The sequence below is a fragment of the Diabrotica virgifera genome, chromosome 7 (genome assembly GCF_917563875.1).
Source record: "Diabrotica virgifera virgifera chromosome 7, PGI_DIABVI_V3a".
NCBI lineage: Eukaryota > Metazoa > Arthropoda > Insecta > Coleoptera > Chrysomelidae > Diabrotica > Diabrotica virgifera.
This window is the reverse complement of record NC_065449.1, coordinates 28,671,851-28,694,860: the sequence shown is the minus strand read 5'-3', so window position 1 is coordinate 28,694,860 and position 23,010 is coordinate 28,671,851. Positions and strand designations below refer to the sequence as shown.

General features: G+C 33.2%; 1 protein-coding gene across 7 annotated transcripts in view; it reads left to right on the top strand.

The window, feature by feature from the left end:
- Positions 1-23,010, top strand: part of LOC114330604 (NAD kinase) — a 214,517-nt gene that overhangs the window by 89,022 nt on the left and 102,485 nt on the right. Inside the window, exon 1 of one of the 7 annotated variants that reach the window (XM_028280006.2) lies at positions 21,651-22,037. The exons of the other annotated variants lie outside the window; for them this stretch is intronic. Coding sequence (XP_028135807.2) covers positions 21,895-22,037 — 143 coding nt within the window. The 5' untranslated portion in view covers positions 21,651-21,894. Of the gene's footprint in view, positions 1-21,650; positions 22,038-23,010 lie in introns of those variants that run through there. 7 annotated transcript variants of the gene reach the window in all.

Genomic DNA, 23,010 nt, shown 5'->3' with positions numbered 1-23,010 from the left:
TTTGAGAAAAATTGGTTTTAAAGTAAAATTTTTAATTTTGAAAAAAATGCTTTTTTTTTAATTATTAGTAATACCAAAAATCTCAAAGAGTATTAAAGATCAAAGATTTGAGTTATTAAAGATCAAAGATTTGTCTGTTTAAGAGCACATGCGTGAAGTTACGGATGATAAAAAGAACATATTACAGTGGAACCTCGATTATCCGTCTCTCTATTAACCGTCACCTTTGTTAACCGTCAGGGTCCATACATAATAAGGTTTATGTTATATTGTATACATAAGTAAAAATTATATTATTTTATAATTAATTATAATATAATTATACATAATTATAATTATATTATAAATACATTAATTCATTTAGTTTCGAGTATTGCGATCAGCCAAACGAAATTCGTTGAAATGTACACGTGCAGTTATGCCACCACCGCATTTTTTTATGTATAATTTTTGTTCTTATTCAGGGCTCTGGATTAAATTTCAATTTAAATAGGTAATGATAAATGATACCGTGCTTTTAGAGTTCTATTTTTAGAATTGCAAGCCGAAAATAAAAACGCACAGCACAATAATAATTATTATTAGTCAATATCTGTGTGTCACCATAATATTATAAATTTTTATTTTTTTTTAATGTTCTGTTAACCGTCTTTTCGATTATCCGTCATACCTTTGGTCCGGTGCCCTGACCGATAATCGAGGTTCCACTGTAATTCATTGTATGTTACTAAAATATTATTTTTATATTATTTCGATATTACAAATTTAGCAAAAGTGTATTCGAATATGTCAAATGTACCCATTATTGGACACCCCCAGTTTCTGGACATATTCAGTTTATATTGATAGGAAAAATTCAATCAAATATCAAAATAATATAAAAATAATATTTTACTAACATACAATAATTAATTAATATGTTCTTTTTATCATCCGTAACTTCACGCATATGCTCTTAAATAGACAAATGTTTGATCTTTAATAACTCAAAAAGTATTGATTTATTTTAATAACATGATATATCAAATTTTATTTAAAATTTGTCCCTCTATCGATTTATGGGGTTATTTTTAATAAAATAGTTTTCATCCGCGGGAAGGGGTGGTATTCACCACCAGGGTAAAAGTGCAAGTTGACACCAAATCAGTTTTGTTTCTTGAGGTATGCTCTAACTAGTCACCAATTTTCATGCAAATCGATGGAGGTTTAACAAAATAAGATGTGAAAACCTTTAATGACTGCACTAACTTTCCCCTTTCATCCTTTATTGCTACTTCCTGTATCCACTGAGGTGTCAGCCTGAAAGGGGTCATAATTGTCAATATACAATGGACATATTTCACAGGAAAAACTCCATATTACTTATGACGATGATTTTTCGACTCTAACTCTCCGTCTATAGCATAATTTGTGGTAGAATGTACTCCTCCATCCATTTTACATGATGTACCATTCTCGTGGTGTTTGGCTACACCATAATATCATTACATTTGGTATGCCGCATTGTTCCCTGAAAATTTTTTTGTCTTATTCTGCCCCTTCTTGTTTTTCCTCATATTGTTCTTAGTATTTATGTTGGTGGATTTCTGTGATTCTATTCCATCTATTTCATTCTATTCCATCTAATTAGATTTTTAGATACAGTAATGGCGAAACCGACATATTAACATTGAGATGAATTCAAGAATTTATAAAGCCAGTGTACAAAGTCCAATGTATGTATAAAGACCAATAATGACATATGCATCAGAAACTAGACCCGATACAGCCACAACATGAAGACTACTAAAAAGGGCAGAAATGAGAGTATTGAGAAAAATTACAGCAAATATGCTGAGAGATCGAAAGAGTAGTAAAGACATTAGAAGATAATGTAACGTACAGTGTATTAACGAATGGACACTAAATAGAAAAAGAATGGAATAACCGCATAAACAGAATAGGGGAGACACGTGTGTCTTAAAAATATTTTGAGCGCAGAACTCTCGGAAGTCCCTTTACTTATGTGAATGCATGGTTATAACGGCAGTCCAATAAGATGTAAATTATAGCTGTAAATAGAGCTGGCGGGACAGATAATAGAACAAGTGATGGAGTTTAAATATCTAGGCATCACACTATCTGGCTACGGAAAGCTCGAAACAGAAGTGGAAGATCAAGTGTATAGAGCAAACATAGCCGCAGGTTGTTTGAATGACACAATATGGAGAAATAAAAATATCAGAAAAGAAATGAAAGGCAGAATTTACAAAACAGTCATCAAGCCAATAATGAGATACGCGGCAGAAACACGACCTGATGTAGAAAGGACAAAAAAATTTGCTGGAAACAGCAGAGATGAAAACCCTTCGAAAAATCTATAATCTTGGCAGATTATCGGAGAATAGGCCATTTTTGGGAAAAGTTATTTACCAGCAATTTTATTGCTGGAATCGAATCTTATGATTGTATATATTAATAATATAGGTATGCAAAGTCCGCAGATAGTGTGCTACTTTTTTATAAACAAAATGGCGCCAGACAATCGTGTTTTTCTCATTTTTTGCTCTATAACTCGAAAGATTTTAACTTTACACCAAAAACACCCAAATAAAAATTAACCGTAATTAAATTCTGCATAGAGACGTGTTTTCTCGATTTACTTCAACGAAAATTTTCCCCGGAAAATGCGGGGTTTTCCAACAAAATCTTTAATTTTCAACTAAAATTTTAGATAAATAATTGTTTATCAATAATTAAATAACTTGGTAATATAAAAGCTCTTTTCGTATAGATTATAATTCCAGAAGCCGATGGAAGTTGAATGAACAGTTTAGCAACAATTGAATTAGGATACATATAATAACCACAATAATTATGATACATAAGAATAACTATTATTTTTGTATAAAAAGACAGTGTACCTATCTAATGTACTTACAGAATTGAAATTGGACTATTTAAGCGGCCTCAGGAATATTTTAAAATTATAAACAATTTTTTGGCTTATAAACAAATAGAATATTTCGGGAAATATTAAATTAAATTAAATCATGAAAACGGTATTGGAAAAAATGCGGCAGGGCGCTTCTTTTAAAAGAAAACACGTTTAATTGTAATGAATGGTTCCTGAGATACAACCGGCCAAAGTTGACCGGCATTTACGGCAAAGATATAAACAATAAGATCATAATTTTCGAACCATCACCTTTTTATTTTTGTGTTCTTTCTCCACACCAATTTTCATATCTTTAAAATTGGCATAACATATATTATTATAATAAAAACTATCGATATTACGAGTGAAAATTGCCAAAAATAGCAAAATTCTAATCAAAAATTAGGTTGGAGAAAATGTAATCTCAAAGTTGAATGTCGGTATACGTTAAAAAAATGTATTTTCTCGGCTTCTCATGGAGCAATTTTCTTCATTCTTTTTTTGTTCCCAAGTAACCTGAGTAGAGCCATCTAACTAACGCATTATTAAATGTCAAAGTTGCTTTTGTTTTGGTATAATAAATTAATTTATTTATTATAACAAAAATTTTTAATTTGTTTAAATAAAGATTGTTTAAATAATTATACAGCTTTCAAATGAGAATATTTGTGTTTTTAACGTTAAAAGGTACACTTGTAGTAAGTTTATCTAAAAAAAGTCTACAACTGGAAAAAATATAAAGTTTTCTTTTCTTATAAATAAATTAATATATTATAACAAAACAAAAGTAAATTTGACATTTAATAATGCGATAGTTAGATGGCTCACCTCCAGTTATTTGGGAACAAAAAAAGAATGAAGAAAATTGCTCCATGGGAAGCCGAGAAAATGCATTTTTTTAACGTATACCGATTTTGAACTTTGAGATTACATTTTCTCCAACCTAATTTTTGATTGGAATTTTGCTATTTTTGGTAATTTTCACTCGTAATATCGATAGTTTTTATTATAATAATATATGTTATGAGTATTCTAAAAATATGAAAATTGGTGTGGAGAGAGAGGACAAAAATAAGAAGGTCTTTGCCGTAAATGCCGGTCAACTTTGACCGGTTGTATCTCAGGAAACACTATCACGATTAAACGTTTTTTCTTTTAAAAGAAGCGTCCTGCCGCTTTTTTTCCAATACCGTTTTCATGATTTAATTTAAGTTAATATTTCTCCCAAGTATTGCAATACTTGGGACATATAATGAGGGGACAAAAGTACCAGCTACTACAATTAATTATTCAGGGAAAAATAGGTAAAAGATCCATTGGCAGAAGAAAACATTCATGGTTGAAGAATTTAGGAGATTGGTACAAGTGCAGCAGCTGCCAATTATTTAGATCTACGGTATCAAAAATACGCATAGCCTTGATGATAGCCAAACTTCGGAACGAGGACGGCACCTGAAGAAGAAGAAAATATTTCTCCAGATATTCTATTTGTTTATAAGCCAAAAAAATGTTTATAATTTTAAAATATTCCTGAGGCCGCTTAAATAGTCCAATTTCAATTATGTAAAGTACATTAGATAGGTATATGTACAGTGTCTTTTTATACAAAAATTATAGTTATTTTTATGTATCATAATTATTGTGGTTATTATAGCGACCGTAAATTCTTAATTAACAATTCAATTGTTGCTAAACTGTTCATTAAATTTCCATCGGCTTCTGGAATTATAATCTATACGAAAAGAGCTTTTATATTACCAAGTTATTTAATTATTGATAAACAATTACTTATCTAAAATTTTAGTTGAATATTAAATATTTTGTTGGAAAACCCCGCATTTTCCGGGGGAAATGTTCGTCAAAGCAAATCGGGAAAAACACGTCTCTATGCAGAATTTAGTTACGGTGAATTTTTATTTGGGTGTTTTTGGTGTAAAGTTAAAATCTTTTGAGTTATAGAGCAAAAATTTAAAAAACACGATTTTCGGGCGCCATTTTGTTTATAAAAGAAGTAGCGCACTATCTGCGGACTTTGCATACCTATATTATTAATACATATATACAATCATAAGATTCGATTCCAGCAATAAAATTGCTGGTAAATAACTTTTCCTTGTATTTTGCTAATTAGCCCAGAGTACTATGGTAAAACACTATGGGGCATAGTAGCTAGAAATACAGATATACGGCGGAGATGCAAGGTGGGGAACATTAATAACTGGATAAGAAACAGAAGAGTAGAATAGGAAGCCGAATGGTAACAAATAGAGTAGTAAGGACGGCGAGAGACGGTTCCCCAATAGAAAGACGATCAATGGGAAGACCACGAAACCGGTGGAACAACTTACTGGAGACACATTGAAAAAACAGACAGAGTCATATCTATATAAAAAGGAGAAGAAGAAGACATCCTGAAGTAGTTTGGACCCGGAGATATAAGCCAAGGAAGTTCTTACTTTCGAAATCTTCTATTTAATTCCATGATATCCTTATAATTTTATTGACCAGGGGGAAGGTTGTTCCTTTATTATGATCTAAAAAAAATTGCTGCTGCCTTAATAATATAACCAGATTGTATGTTTTATTAGCCACGCCTGTCTTGTATAACTAACACGATTTTGCTAACACATTACCAAAATGCAACCGAAGTGCAGTATTACTCTAAAATTGCTTGCATTTTTTTATACAGAACCGGAATTCGCCTGTCTACATTTACATAAACTTCTTTTAAAAAGTGTATTTGTGTTCATAGTATGGGAGAATCTATTTTTACCTTCAAGAGATCAATGATCGAAGCATAAATATATCAATAAATTCAATAAACATTTATTAAATAATACCATTAATCCTACTTATCAGTTACACAATCTTACGATTACTGTACTATATTACATTCGACAACATTGAATAGGGAACTTGCACATTTTTTTATTACATAATAATGTTCAGTTTTGTATAAAAATGAGATTTCCAAAATTTCACGCTTCAAAAACTCATAATAACTTATAGCCTAATAAAATAAAAAAAAGTCAAAATGTAAATTCGTACAGGTTAAAACAAATTTTATATCAAAGTTTAGGTGGGTACAAAAGATATTTTCAAGAAAGTATCCAAATCATACAAGGGGATCATTGTTTAAATAATTAAAAAGGGGTCATTTTTGCAAAAAAAAAATACTTTTTAAACTGCTGAGGTAATTCACTTATTAATGAAGGTCTATGGGATTTTTTCCTGCAAAGTTTAAGGGTAAATTTTTCACATGTGATTTACTGAATTAAATTTGACCCCCTATTTATTTAAATAATTGTATATAAAACTTTAAAAACAAATTTGCAAAAAATTATTTTTAGCGTTTTAAATAAATACTATAAAATATCTTATTTTACAGACGAAGTTGAGCTATGTTACCAGTATTAATTAAAAAAAATTTGTCAAAAAATATTAAATATTTTTTGAGATATTGAATTTGTTTATTAAATGTTACTATATTTTCAATTGCAAAAATGCGGTTGTTGCCAAAGAAATATTCACCTGCTTAAGATCTCATTATTTTTAGTTTTATGTGTGTTTTCGATAAATGTATTGATAAATTCAAATTTCAATTAAACTCCCCCCTAAAATGGCATTTAAAAATTATTCAAATTTCTTTATAATTTGTTTTTTTAATAACGTCGCGGGGATTAAGTATTTTGAAATGCCGTTTCGATAATTGCGTTCCTGGAAATTTTTTACTAATTAACAAAATTTTTTTGTCGTTTTTTTTCTTCTTCTTTTTTTTTTGGAGTTATATTACTACGGGCTCTTTTAGGGTTAAATTTTATTAAGAATGTCGAATCTCTGAGTTGTAGATTCTAGACCTAAAAATATTAATATTTAACTAAAATCTCTTGAATAAAATGTGGCTACTTACTGAGTTACAGGGTGTTTTATTTAAAAAATTAAAAAGCTTTGTTACCAAGTAGGTACTTTAAAACTATTTGACGTATCCTTATCATACTTGGCAGAAAGTGTGGCTATTATACACCCTACTAAATTGTGATTAATAAACGTTTCTAGCTAGTGCCAGAGGCGTACGACAGGGGATAGTGAATGATTGACCCTTCCCAAATTCTACGCCACTATTGTGGCGAATTACTATTACTATATTACTAGTGAATTACTATTTTAACGAAATTTTTCGATTCTCCAATACTTTGTATGTAAATAACTTTATTGGTATCGATAAAGTCATCAGTTTGAGAGATATTGGAAGTTTAAAATGAATGAATGAATAAATCAAAATAACTATGCCATTTCATTTTTAACGTCCAATATCTCAAAAACTAATGACTTAATCGTTACCAGTAAAGAGTATATTATTTACATAGAAAGTATTGGAGAATCGAAAAATTTCGCTAAAATAGTAATTCCCTCAGTGGCGTAGAATTTGGAAAAGGTCAATCATCCACTGTCCCCTGTCGTACGCTTCTGGTAGTAGCTAGAAACTTTTATTTATCACAATTTAGTAGTCTCTATAGTACCCACACTTTTTGCCAAGTATGATAAGGATACGTCAAATAGTTTTAAAGTACTTGGTAACAATAATTTTAAACATTTTTAATGAAACACCCTGTAACTAAGTAAGTAGCCACATTTTATTAAAGAAATTTTAGTTAAATATTAATATTTTTATGTTTAGAATCTACAACTTAGAGAATTGACATGCTTAATGAAACTTAACCCTAAAAGGGCCCGTAGTAATATAACTCCAAGAAAAAAAAAGAAGAGGAAAAAAAGACAAAAAAATTTGTCAATTAGTGAAAAATTCCCAGGAACTCAATTATCGAAACGGCATTTCAAAATATTTAATCCCCGCGACGTTATTAAGAAAACAAATTATAAACAAATTTGAATAATTTTCAAATGCTATTTTAGGGGGAAGTTTAATTGAAATTTGAATTTATCAATACATTTATCGAAAACATACATAAAAATAAAAAATAATAAGATTCAATACAGGTGAATAAGTCTTTGGCAACAACCGCGTTTTTGCAATTGAAAATATAGTAACAATTAATAAACAAATTCAATATCTCAAAAAATATTAAATATTTTTTGACCAATTTTTTTTTTATTAATACTGGTAACATAGCGCAAATTAATCTGTAAAATAAGATATATTATAGTGCTTATTTAAAACGCTAAAAATAATATTTTGCAAATTTGTTTTTAAAGTTTTATGTAGAATTATTTAAATTAATAGGGGGTCACATTTAATCTCGTAAGTCTTATGTGAATATTTACCCTTCAACTTTGTAGAAAATAATCATATAGATCTTCATTAGTAATTGAATGACCTCAGCAGTTATAATAGTAATTTTTTTTGCAAAAATGACCCCTTTTTAATTATTTAAACAATGATCCCCCTGCATGATTTGGATACTTTTTTAAAAATATATTTTGTACCCACCTAAACTTTGATATAAAATTTATTTCAACCTGTAGGAATTTACATTTTGATTTACATGTAGTGTAATTTTATTTTACTAGACTATTATAGAAGTATAAATTTAAAGTCTTCTTTATCCAGAGCAGTGCCGTGCTATGATGCGGTGAGGCAGTCGCGTCAGGCGGCATCACAAGGGGGGGCGACATAATCAGTAAAACCTAATGTAATAATCAATAATTCAAAATTGGGGAGAAGTTGTGAAAATAATTATACTTTTGGCCTCACAATGTTTAGTTTTCGTGGAACAACTGATCATTTGTTTCAACCTAATAATTTAAACTTTTTAAAGTTAGTACAGTTGCTCTCTGAGTTTGATCCCGTAATGGAAGAACATATCAGGAGAGATTAACGAGATCTGATAAGTGGTTTGTGACTTATTTAAGCAACAGTAGGCAAGAAGAATTGATGAAGTTTAATGGGTATTGCTATTTTAAACAAAATTGTCGAAATAGCAAAAATCACTAAATATTTTTCGATAATCACCGATTGTACCCCAGACGTAAGTCATATTAAACAGCTTTCATTGACGATAAGAGTTGTCGCTTTTAATTCTAGTCAGAATAAATTTATCGATGAATTTTTTACTGGTTTTTTTGAAGCTAGTGATTCAACCAGTGAAGGTTTAACAAGAGTTATTTTACAAATTTGGAAAAGTTGCGCAGTATAAAGATGTTGCAACATGTAACTATAAATTTGTCAGATTGTGTAAAAATGTTGTCAGCAACTATAGAAAAAATGAAAAGTTGCAGACAATTTGGCTATGACCAAATGAAAATTATTGCTAATGAAATTGAAGAAAATCTTAATATAAGTTCGGAATCTCCAACTGAAAATGAAATTCGAGCCACGAGAAAAAAGCGCCGATTTGATTACGAAAAATCTGTGGATGACTTCTTAACAGAGGAATATAAATTTAAAATAAATGGTTTCATCTATATTTTAGACATTGCGATTAATTCTTTCATTGGCCCATTTTCGTTCCTATAAATTTTTATATGATATTTTTAAATGGAGGCAAATAGATGATAAAACACTGGAAAAATCTAACAATAAAACACTGAAAACGTTTGATTTCTATACTTCCACAAAATTTAGTGTTTCACGTTTTCAGTGTTTTATTTTTAGATAAAATGATAAAAACTTCCATCAAGTAACGGTCGAATCCATCAATTATCACTAGAAAAATGTTGTATGCATCTTCATTCACTATTTTCAGTAGAAAAAGAATAAGAATTGGATATAGATTCCAATGATCTTCTAGAAGAATTGCGTGATATATATCAAATGATACCATACTCCATGAAACCTTTTTTTAAGGTTTTGAGATTTTGGACTGATTGTGCCAAAATACCTTAATTTCTTTATACCCAAATGTAGTTGTATCACTAAGAATTTTATTAACACTGCCTGTCTCGGTAGCTAGTGCGAAAAGAAGTTTTTCAAAATTAAAAATTATAAAAATTATTTACGAAGCTCCATAAGACAAACAAAAGTAAAAACTTTAGCACTCATTTCAAGAGTCCTCAATAGCTGCTACTTTAGACTACATAAATCGGATTGTAGTCGAGGCATTGAAGGATTGAAGTGTCGATTTTTTTGCAGTAAGACGGATTTTAATGCGGATTGGTGCATTGGATTCGTGAGAATGTCAGGAAATTTTGTGAACTAATGTAATGAATAAGAAATCTCAAATTGCATTTGTGCATAAGAAAAATGCATTTCAAAAATGCATTTCGGTAAATAGTGGGAAAAATTGACTCAATTTTCTTACTCGGGGGTTTTTGGGGTCGCTGAAAACGAATATGAGGTCGGCGAGAGAGTGCAAACTACCTGGTGCCTGCAGCGGGTGTAATAAACGTCTTCCTCTGGAGTATTTTGGTAATTTGTTAAATAATTGGCCCAAACTTGTAACTCGAAGGTTTTTGAGGTCGCTGAAAATGAATATGACGTCGGCGAGAGTGTGCAAAGCACCTGGTGTCTGCAGCGGGTGTAATAAACGTCTTCCTCTGGAGTATTATGGTAATTTATCATATAATTGAGATGATTTATCATATAATTTATTATCATAATATAATTTATCATATATTAATTTGAGTATATAATTTATCATATCACTGAGAGTTGTGAAAAAATGGGAATGAAGATCAATACTGCGAAAACCAAAGTTATGAAAATATCAAGGAACCAAAATTTACCTCTTCCAATATATGTGAAACACCAACAGCTTGAATACGTAAGCCAATACAAATATCTTGGTTGCTGGTTCAATAATAAACTTGATTATAAACAAGAAGTAAGGGCGAGAATAGAGATAGCCCGACAGAGGTTTATCAAAATGAAAAGCTTACTTTGTAACAGTAGCATTAGTATCAGCCTTAGATGTCGTTTTCTGCATTGCTATGTGTGGTCAATACTTTTGTATGGAACGGAGGCCTGGACACTCAACACAACACTGACGAACAAGTTAGAAGCCTTTGAACTCTGGCTTTATAGAAGAATCTTGAAAATACCTTGGACAACCCACACCACCAACGAAGATGTTCTGAGAAGAATAGGTACAGATAGGGAACTGCTGAAAATCATTAAAGTCAGAAAAGTTAGCTACCTGGGACACATAATGAGAAACGAAAAGTACCGCCTCGCGCAACTGATCATCCAGGGTAAGATTGAAGGAAAACGGGGTCCCGGTAGGCGCCAGATTTCATGGCTTAGAAATATTAGAGACTGGACCGGCCTTGATTCAGCATCTTTGTTTAGAGCCGCATTGGACAGAGACAGATTTGCCAGTGTAGTCGCTAACCTCCACTAAAGGAGAAAACACCACAAGAAGAAGAAGATCATATTATTATGATATATTAAATTTAAAATGTTTGGAGGACCAGGTAGCTGAGTCATTCTAACTGGGATTAATACATTATTTTGTAATTCCCATCCCCAATCGGTTGGGTTCATGTTACTGTCCTCTCCATGCAGCCAAATTTGTGTTTGTAAATATACCCTTTTTAAATGCTGGGTAAATGCATCAACAGATGAAAACATTTTTCCAATGACAATCTTTTTATTTTTGGCAATAGCCATTTTAAGTACATTCTGTATTTAGTAATTTTCTCTCAAGGCAAAACCACATCATCCACTTGCGCCTTAATTCAAACTGCTTTAAATGATATGAAATTAGAATTTAGTCGTTGCGATATTTATTTTCAGTGACCGCAAAGACCCCCCGAGTAACAAGTTTGGGCCAATTATTTAACAAATTACCATAATAGTCCAGAGGAAGACGTTTATTACACCTGCTGCAGGCACCAGGTAGTTTGCACACTCTCGCCGACCTCATATTCATTTTCAGCGACCCCAAAAACCCCCCGACTAATGAGTTTAAGCCAATGATAAATTACCACAATACTCCAGAGGAAGACGTTTATCACACCCGCTGCAGGCACCAGGTAGTTTGCACACTCTCGCCGACCTCATATTCATTTTCAGCGACCCCAAAAACCCCCGAGTAATGAGTTTAAGCCAATTATATGATAAATTACCACAATACTCCAGCAGGATGATCCTAAGGAGGGGGTTACATCTACTTGAAGGTTTCTGAGGGATATGGAATAATAATGGTGTTAAGCGTATAGAGCTCAAAGTACATCCAAAAGGGGGGGTTATAACCCCCAAAACCACCCCTGGTTACGCCTATGTACTCCAGAGGAAGACGTTTATTACACCCTCTGCAGGCACCAGGTAGTTTGCACACTCTCGCCGACCTCATATTCATTTTCAGCGACCGCAAAAACCCCCGAGTAATGAGTTTAAGCTAATTATATGATAAATTAGCACAATACTCCAGAGGAAGACGTTTATTACACCCGCTGCAGGCACCAGGTAGTTTGCACACTCTCGCCGACCTCATATTCGTTTTCAACGACCCCAAAAACCTCCGAGTAAGAAAATTGAGTCAATTTTTCCCACTATTTACCGAAATGCATTTTTGAAATGCATTTTTCTTATGCACAAATGCAATTTGAGATTTCTTATTCATTACATTAGTTCACAAAATTTCCTGAAATTCTCACGAATCCAACGCACCAAACTGCATTAAAATCCGTCTTACTGCGCCAAAAATCGACAATAAGGCCTTTTTGTGCTTCAATGCCTCGACTATTGACAGTTTGCTAACGTCAGAAGGTAATTTTTGTAAATGTTATTTAATGTTAATACATATTTTATTTAATTTAAGGTATGTTTTGTTTTTAAAATAAAAGTTTTCGTTCATTTTGTGTCGTTTCATTTAATAAAAATTAAAGTTAAGTTTCAATAATACTTAAGGGGCGGCATTTCGAAGACTTGCATCATATCGAAAAGATGTACCTCACGGCTGTGTCTTTATCTTAAAATAGTTCAAACGACCCGTGACGTCACAGAGTTTAACTATGTGGTTCCGTTTATGGTTATATTTACGTATATTCTTCTTCTTCTTTAGTTTATTGGCCTCCACCTACTTGGGTATTTGGCCAGCTCGTCGTCGGGGAATAAAGGAAAAATATTTATATTCTAAAGACATTTATCGTATGTCGTTGTAATAATATATACCAGTTTGTTGAGATTGGAGTTTGATACAGTTTTTGAAGGAAAGGAAAGAAGGTTTACTATTGAAAATAAAACCATTTTGTAAAAGTACAAATTTTCTATGAATGGTTCAAACGATCAAAAACATTTGTAACGTCACATAACTGTATTTTTTACTGACGTTTATAATGTCTAATTTAAAATTATATATACAGTAGAGCGTCGATAATCCGAACCCTGGTAATCCGAACGATCGCTAATCCGAACGCAAAAAAATTATAAAATTAAAAAATATGATCACGGATCGAATTTTTGGATTCAATATGACAATATGGGCAAAATATGACCGCGGATTTTTGTTTTGTTTATGCAGAAATACATACAATATATATGTTTATTATGCAGGTGTTTTATTCTTTGTAACTAAAACGTATGTACATAATATGTACTATGTTTATGAGCTTTGTATGTATTTTGAACATATGTTCGATAATCCGAACAATTTGATAATCCGAACTACCCCTGTACCAATTAGTTCGGATTATCGACGCTCTACTGTACAATTATTGGTTTAGAATGTAAACATACAACCCCGTTACGTTACGACGCGTTTTGGAATGGCTGGTATATGTTGAATTTTTAGTCGTCTTTAGGGGCCAAACGAAAGAAACTTTTTTATCTTTGATACAGGTTCTAAATTATGTTCTGTTGTGATTTATACCATTTTTTTCGAATTTAAAATTTTATGCAAGTTCCCTATTAAATCTTAAATTCAATAGACCAGGGCATTTAGCATTAAAAACACCGGAATAAATCGATTTTTAATTACGGCACCTATAGAGACTTGCAACTTGTTGCATTGGGTTCAGGATGACATCAGGAAAAAATCAGTATGCATAACTGCATTTTAAAGTGAGTAAGATGCACCCAAAAGTGCATAAACATGTCAAAATAAGTATATTAAGAGCCAGATTTTACTATTCTTGAGTTTTAGGGGTCACTGAACACGACTACGCCATCAGAACCGACCCCCGAAGCACTTGGTGACCAGTGTCACTGCTAAGGCACGTCATCTTCTTAAGTTTCGAGGGTTTTCGGCATTAAATTGATGCAATTACTAGGGGAGTTTTGGGGTTGCTGAATATGCCATCACAACCACACTCGGAGCACCTCTTATCTAGGGTCACGTCATCTTCTGGAGTTTCGAGTGATTTCGGCACTAAATTGATGCAAACAGATTACACGGTGGATTTTTGGAGTTGCTGAACACGAATACGCCATCAGAACCGACTCTCGGAGCACCTGGTGCCCGCGATCTCTGCTAAGGAACGTTATATTCTGGAGTTTCAAAGGTTTTTGGCACTAAATGCATGAAAATAGATTACTAGGCGATTTTTGGGATCGCTGAATACGAATACGCTATCAGAACTGACCCCAGACCAATTGGTGCCTAAGGTCACTGCTAAGGCATGTTATCTTCAGGAGTTTGGAGGGTTTTTGGGCACCGGGGGCCTGTTCGGATGGCGCATTCTTGTTCAGCAACCACAAAAACCCCCGAGTAATATTCTTGCATCTATTTAGTGCCGAAAACCCTCGAAAACTCCAAATGACATGTCTTAGCAGTGAACCTTGGGTACCATGTGTTCTGGTGGTCGGTTCAAGTAAGTCAAGTCAAATTTATTGATCACATGCGACATTATACAAAGTACATGTATGAGACAAGTCAAAGTTACAGACATACATCTTAAACGTATATAAATTAATAAATACGATAAAACATACTTAAAAGTTACTTTTTAGAATATGGCACTAGCTCACAAATGTATTGATGTACACACCTCCGAAAGTTTGGCTGATGTAAATTTATTCGTATATCTATTGGCAATTTGTTAAAGAAACTTATGGCTGCATAATGTGTGCTACCTTCCAACAAAACAGAACGATGTTGTGGAAGCATAAAGTGATTCTCTGAATCTTGTTGAATAAACATGGTTAAATTGAAATTTATTAAATTAATAAATTTTGCAATGTAAATACATTATACACGAAAATATATACAGACCAGGAATTGTAAGAATATTGTTTTGTCTAAAGATGCCTCTACAAGAATCTCTAAATTTCATTTTATACATTATCCTAATAGCTCTTTTCTGAAGTACGAATATCTGCTCTAATTCAGAGGTACAACTCCAGCTTCAATGCCATATTTGGCTATTGAGTAAAAATGGGCAAAGTATACTGTTTTTAATATTGATGTATTAAAGAGACGTGAAAGAATTCTCAATGCATAACATGCGCTACTTAATCTGGATTTCAAATTAGAAATGTGGTTTGACCATTTACAATTACAGTGGAACCTCGATTATCCGTCTCTCCATTAACCGTCACCTCTGTTAACCGTCAGGGTACATACAGAAGTTTTATTGACTACATAAGCAAAAACTTTTATGTAAAAAAATAAAAAAAGTTAATTTGATTTGTGATGAGGACACAAACGGCTATCCATTGCTGACAGATAAAGAAATCGTTGAAATGGCAACAAAAGCGGACCAAACAGATTCAGAGGCTGATAAAGACTTGGAATTTGACTGTAGTTATGTTGATGAACCTATTGTAACTGACAAAGATTTGCGTAAATAATCTAGAAAAGCTGCGTCACATATGCAATAATTCATCTAGTGGAATTCTCAACAAGAAGAAGCCAAAGTAGATTGCATGATCTTATGCCGATTAAGAAATTCAGCCGTCGCAAAATGTGAAGCAACAGTACAAACAAAGATTTCAAAATATTTTAAATTGATTCGATTTTACGAACACAAATCCCTATTATATTGTCAAACAAACCATACAAATGAAATTTGAGAGTTGTACCATGAATTTTCATTTTTTTTAATGTTCTGTTAACCGTCTTTTCGATTATCCGTCATACTCTTGGTCCGGTGCCCTGACGGATAATCGAGGTTCTACTGTACTATCTAAAAGGGCCCCCAGCAGCTTCGGGCAGTCTGTTTTATCTATTGCTGCTTGTATAGTGGCTTGATGGTTTAATAAATTATTTGACGTGAAAATCATATACTTTGATTTCTCTTCATTCAAAACTAGTTTGTTGGATAAGAAATAACTGTTGATGGTGGATAGTATCTGTGTAGTTTTATTTTGCAAATTTTGATCAGATGTTCCTGTGACTAGAATGTTGGTATCATCAGCATAACTGATGATGTTAACCCCAGTCAGTGAATTAGTTACCAAAGCTATATCATTAATAAATACTATAAAAAGTAGAGGACCCAATACACTACCCTGAGGGACACCATAACGGATATCCAATGTGTTTGATTCGTTTACAAGTCCATTAGATGTTATCTTTACTTTTTGTCTTCTATTCTCTAGGTAGGAAGTAAACCATTTTAGAACTACACCACGAATACCAATCCCCTCAAGTTTTATTAGCAACAAATTATAATCCAAAGTGTCGAAATCCTTGGACAAATCGAGAAATGAACCACATGCCTTCCCTCGTCTGTCCAAAGCATCCAACACTAAGCTGACGAAATTTGCAAGAGCTGTAGTTGTAGACTTAGAAGATGTAAAACCATGTTGAAAATTATGCAAGACACTATGCTTTTTTAGGAATGCGTTCATTCTAGTATAAACCAGTTTCAATTATCTTTGAAAACACAGATAAGAGACTTATGGGACGGTAGTTGTTAAGGTCATCTTTATCACCACTTTTGAATAAAGGGATTACAATAGATAGTTACATACATACGTTAGTAAACAGTAGTTACCTACATTAGTAAACATACTAGGAAATATTCTTTGTTAAAAAGAGGCATTACAAATATCCGTCAGTGGATCTGCGAGAGCGTGAATGCTTTGTTTCAATACCTTAGGGGAAATCTGATCAAAACCACAACTGTGTTTGGATTTTTGGTTCTGGTGGCGTATTCGTTTTCAGTGACCCAAAACCTCCAAGGAACACAATCTGGCCCTTAATACACTTATTTTGGCATGTTTATGCACTATTGGATATATTTTATCCACTTTAAAATGCAACTATGCATTTCCACCCATTTTTCTATCAGTAGACTTTTTTCTTGACATCATCCTGAACATAATGCAAAAAGCTGAAAGTTTCTAGGTGCTGTATTTAAACATCGATTTATTTTGTGCTAAATGCCCTGAAACCCGATGAAAGAAAATCAAACACATTAGCACAACACCTCGCCCAGCTATTTAGTCTACATACAGAAGTCAACGCTGAAGATGAAGAAGTATACAAATTTTTCGACGCGCTTTGTCAATTATCGTTACCACTGAAACCATGTACACCAACAGAGATCTGGAAGACGATAAATAGAATAAACCCTCATGGTTTCAGGATATGAATTAATGGTGAAGTATTAAAGCCTTTATCTAGGAAAGCGATAGTCCTGTTAACTATTGTAAACAGTGTGTCAATTTTAAAACTTACAATGGACTATATCTGACGAACAAAAGCTGATATCGAAAAATGCTTGAAACCGTTTCTAGGATAGTAAGGGGGAACTAAAATGACATGAAAGAGAACTCACCCCCATCAACCCCCTAGGCCCCACCCACTACAACCAAAAAAGTTTAAATAGCAAACCCCTACTTGTGATACATCATTGAAAAGCCTATAAAAAAATGCTATCCCATGATATAAATAATAATTATACAGGGTGAAGCAATAATTGTGAAACTTTGGCTTAAAGGGAAAATTTAATGAGGTTTTTGTTGAACTACAAATTTGTTAAAAATGTCAATTAAGTAAATGTTCAAAGTGGGTTCCATTGTTCTGTAAACTATAATACAGCTTATTTTCAAATTCTGCACGAACTTTGGCAAATGTTCTAGTAATAGCGCGACATGCTTGCGTAATTCTTTATCGCAATTCCTTAAGTGACGCAGGTTGAGTTTTATAAACAACTGACTTGAGGTAACCCCATAGAAAAAAGTCAGGTGGCGGTAAGTCTGGTGACCACTCAATAGGACCTCTCCTTCCAATCCAAGAATTTGTGTTTTGTAAGGGTGAAACTTATGTAATTTCAACACCTTTCTAACCGACTCGTGTTGATGCAGTAGGCTCTATTGCAAAATTTCCAAGGACCTCAATTTGGGATGCTTCATTCAGTAATATTGGGGCATCCCTTTTTCTATTGTGCACTGATCCCGTTGCTTTAAACTTTTCAACTAAATCGCGGACGTACACGTGACTTACATTTTCCTCCAGATGCCTTTCAATAAATATTTGAGCTGTTCGTAAATAACACTGGTTCTGGAAGGCAAATATGAAAATGATCTCCACGCGTTCAAATATACTGTAAACCATCGTGACAACTACTGCTGAATGACAGTACTGATCGTACAAATGATGAACACTAATGGCATTTAAAAGACTCAAAATAAACCAAAAATTATTGATACCAAAAAACAAATGGTTTCAACTTGTTTTGCAAAAACGGCAAATTAAGTTTTTATTTAACAAAAAAAAGTACCGACGGACACTTATCATTCAAAATAATAGTCCGGAAGATAGCAGTACAAATACTAAAGTCATAGTAAGACGGCTGATATTAACACCCAGTATAATTATTATTTATACCATTGCATAGCATTTTTATAGGCTTTTCAATGATGTATCACAAGTAGGGGTTTGCAATTTAAACTGTTTTGGTTGTGGTGGGTGGATCCTAGGGGGTTGATGGGGGTGAGTTCTCTTTCATGTCGTTTTAGTTCCCCCTTACTATCCTAGAAACTGCTTCAAGCATTTTTCGATATCAGCTTTTGTTCGTGAGATATAGCCCATTGTAAGTTTTAAAATTGACACACTGTATAGCAGCATGATAGACTGTGTCACTTTCCTCTTCAATGGAAATACGCACAGATCGTTATGCTTGCGAAACTGGGGAAGCCGCCTACAGAACCATCTTCCTACCGTCCTATAAGCCTTCTACCAATAATGTCAAAAATGTTCGAAAGACTACTCTTAGACCGAATTTCAGAAAGAACAAACATAAAATATACCTAATCTTCAATTTGGCTTTAGGCAGAACCATTCAACAATACAACAGTACCATCGGATTGTAAATTATATAAAAGAAACCTTAGAGCCAGAAGGAAAGAAAATGTGTGCAGCAGTATTCCTTAGTGTGAAAAAGGCATTTGACAAGGTGTGGCATAAAGGCCTGTTGTACAAAGTGAAAAAGAATATACCTAATGAAATATACCTGATATTAAAATCATATCCGAGTGAGCGATTTTTCCAAATCAAAGTAAATACATACCTCACTTTCCAAATATCATCATATACAATCCGGAGTTCCTCAAGGTAGTGTCGTCGGTCCCTTCCTATATCTCCTTTATATTACTGACATACCTGCTGATGATGACATTATTATGGCCACATTTGCCGACGATACAGGAATTCTTACATCGGACGAAAACCCAAATAGAACTTCTAACAAATTGCAAAACTATTGAAATTCGCTTCAAACTTGGTTAAAAAATGGAAGATTAAGGTAAATGGTGAAAAGTCTTCACAAATTACGTTCACAACAAGAAAGATCGACTGCCCACAAGTTTATATTAATAACATTCCCATCCTCTTAACATCAGACATCAAGTACCTGGGACTCCATTTGGACCGAAAGCTGACATGGAAGAACCATATCCAAACCAAGAAAGCACAACTACACTGAAAAATCAGACAGATGTACTGGCTAGGTAAAAGATCGCAGTTATCATTACAAAACAAAGTATTAGTACACAAAATTGTACTAAAGCTGATACGGAGTTATGGTATAGAATTATGGGGCTGCAGCAAACCGAGCAACATTAAAATACTGCAAACTTTCCAATCAAAGACGCTGCATATGAGAGCATATGCACCATGGTACGTTTCCAATTTAACTATCCATCACGACCTTGGGATACCATTTATTCAAGAAGTTATTAAATTACACGCAAACAAAGCCCAAGAAAGAAATTTCGCCCATGAAAATCAAACTATAAAACAACTCTACCAGCCGCCACTAGTGGAAAAAAAACTGAAAAGGACATGGCCAGAAGATCTAACTGATTAGGTGTACTGGAGAACCATCGATGGATGGTGCCCAAAGCATGACAAGATTCAAACCTACACTCTGGACCAAAATTAACCGGCCACCTTAAAAATGGGTAATTTTTTATGTCTTATATCTCCTAAACCTGTTGTCCGATTTAAGTGATTTTTTTAGTATGTTATAGCCTTATTCCTTGGCAATATGGTTATAATAATATTGTTGCTAAACAGATAAATTTTCATTATATACCGGGTGTACGAATCAAACTGTGTTTTTTTCTTAAAGTTTGCATCACCCTGTGGAATATTCTAGCATTTGAAGAATACTCAAATTAAAACATAACTATAGCCTCATGCTTTCTCAACATTTTGTCGTTTGATTGATTCGCTTATGTTGGATAATAAAAAAGTTAGGTGCTTTAACAACTAGACATGCTTTTTATCGATAGAGGGTGTTTTAAAAAAATTTTGGCAAAGTTTAAGGAGTAATTCTACATGAAAAATAATGACAGTTTGCTTTATAAACTTATGTCCGCAAATGCTTCGTTTCCGAGATAGGGGGTGTTGAAATTTTTCTGACAAACTGACGATTTATTTATTGCTTTAAAACCGGTTGAGACATGCAAATGCAATTTGGTGGGTTTTACGACGTAGTTATAGCATATTTTTTGACATACAAATACGAATATAATATTCACCATTGGCGCGCATACGGGTAATATGAGACATCATATTACTCGTATGCGCGCCAATGGTGAATATTAAATGCTTAATTGCATGCCAAAAAATGTGTAATTACTACATTTTAAAACCCACCAAATTTTATGTGCATGTCTCAACCGGTTTGAAAGTAATAAATAAATCGTCAGTTTGTCAGAAAAATTTCAACATCCATATCTCGGAAACGACGCATTTGCGGACAAGTGTGTATAAAGAAAACTTTCATTATTTTTTCACGCCCCTTAAACTTTGCCAACATTTTTTAAAATGACCCTGTATTGATAAAAAAACATGTCTAGTTGTTAAAGAACCTACCTTTTTATTATCCAACATAAGCGAATCAATCAAACAACAAAATGTTGAGAAAGCATGAGGCTATAGTTAGGTTTTAATTTCAGTATTCTACAAATGCTAGAATTTTCCACAGGGTGATGCAAACTTTAAGAAAAAAACACGGTTTGATTCGTACACCCGGTATACAATGAAAATTTACCTGTTTAGCAACAATATTATCATAACGATATTGTCAAGGAATAAGGCTATAACATATTAAAAAATCACTTAAATCGGACAACAGGTTTAGGAGATATAAGACATCAAAAATGACCCATTTTTAAGGTGGTCTGTTAATTTTGGTCCAGAGTGTATTTGCTAAATACCTACTCTGTGTTGTAATTAGAGTAGATTGTAAATTTGCACCGAATAAAAAAAATGCCCTGGTCTATTAAATGGTAATGAGGAAATTAGCTGTTTTTTAAAACGCCAGCCACTTAAAAATACCTTAAAAACCAGTAATTCTCATTTTTGTAAACGCTGAACATCGTTTTATCGTTGCCAGTCAGGTCCTGCGTGATAATGACAAACAATATCAGTATAAGTATGTAGTGGAGGTCATATTTGTAGACATTAGTGGCCCAGAATTGACTGATACAACATCGAAACTCTCGCGAATCGATTTTTGAACTATGTCGAGTCAAAAAACGACGGTGGTCTGTTTTTGTCATTTCCAAAAATGCTCATAATAAACTTGTGACAATCTGATACTGTGTTCTGTGATAACTGCTCATCGAAAGTGCGTTAATTATTCTGTGATATTAATTTAAGTTGATTCATTTTTGCGACAGTATGGTCTGTAACGGGGAAGTTTATTGTATACACGAAAACGGGAGGAACGTGGAGATTAATAACAATGTGGATGGGGTGAAAGATGTGCACAAGAAGTGCCTGAATGGATGCGAAAGTGACAATAGACGACGACCCGAATACAGGTTAGTGTTCTTATTTAAAATGTGATAATAATTATGTAGTTTATGTATGTTTTTCCTTTTTTCTTTCAGCGCCTTTTTTGCAAAGGTTTGCAATCATTGTGGCTAGATGCTAGATTTCACGGTATCTTTTGTGTATATCCTATGTCTATTTTTTAGTTAAAAAGCGGACTTCTAATCTTCTTCTTTAGCATAAAATCCTTTATAAAAGGTATGTTTGTTAAAATCCCTATACAGGGCTGCATCAAAGACAGAACTAGTTTTCGATCGGTTGACCGATCATCATCAGTGCAATCCTAAAATGTGTACAACCAGATAAAATGATGCAAAGTATTTAAAATGTTGACTAAGGTTATAAAAAATTATAGGTTATACTCACTTAGAATCTACATGCAAGCCACCAAAGTAAAAATAACAGGGTAAAAACCCTTTACAATTGATCCGTCATCGGAACATATGACAAAGATGTGAATTATAACATGGATGATTAAGATATCCAATGTTTTTCGCCCGAGGTACCAATGAGCTCTATCTGACAAGTTCACATCATGACTGTATGGAAGCAAGTGATTTTGATTTTGATAACGGAAATTCTGAATTGTGACATGACAGGAATGACAGTTCCACAGGAAGTTATAATTTCTCTGTTATTTTGTGGTATTTATTGTAAAATTTGTTAAATTAATAACAATAAAAACAGTCGTTCCCACTGTGGTAGATAGTCTGTAAAAATGGAAATAGACTTGATGTAAATTCTTTTCATTCTTCTTTAGGTTCCGTAATGTTAACAATTTCCTGAAGCCCCTCTCTATCGGCTGCTGCGCCAAATAATTCTTCTACTGCGGAACCATACCATTGTCTAATATTACGCAGCCATGAAAGTTTCTTTCTACCGATCCATCTCTTTTCCTCCACTTTTCCTTGTATTATAAGACGAAGTAGATGGTATTTAGATCCTCTAATTATGTAGCCGAAG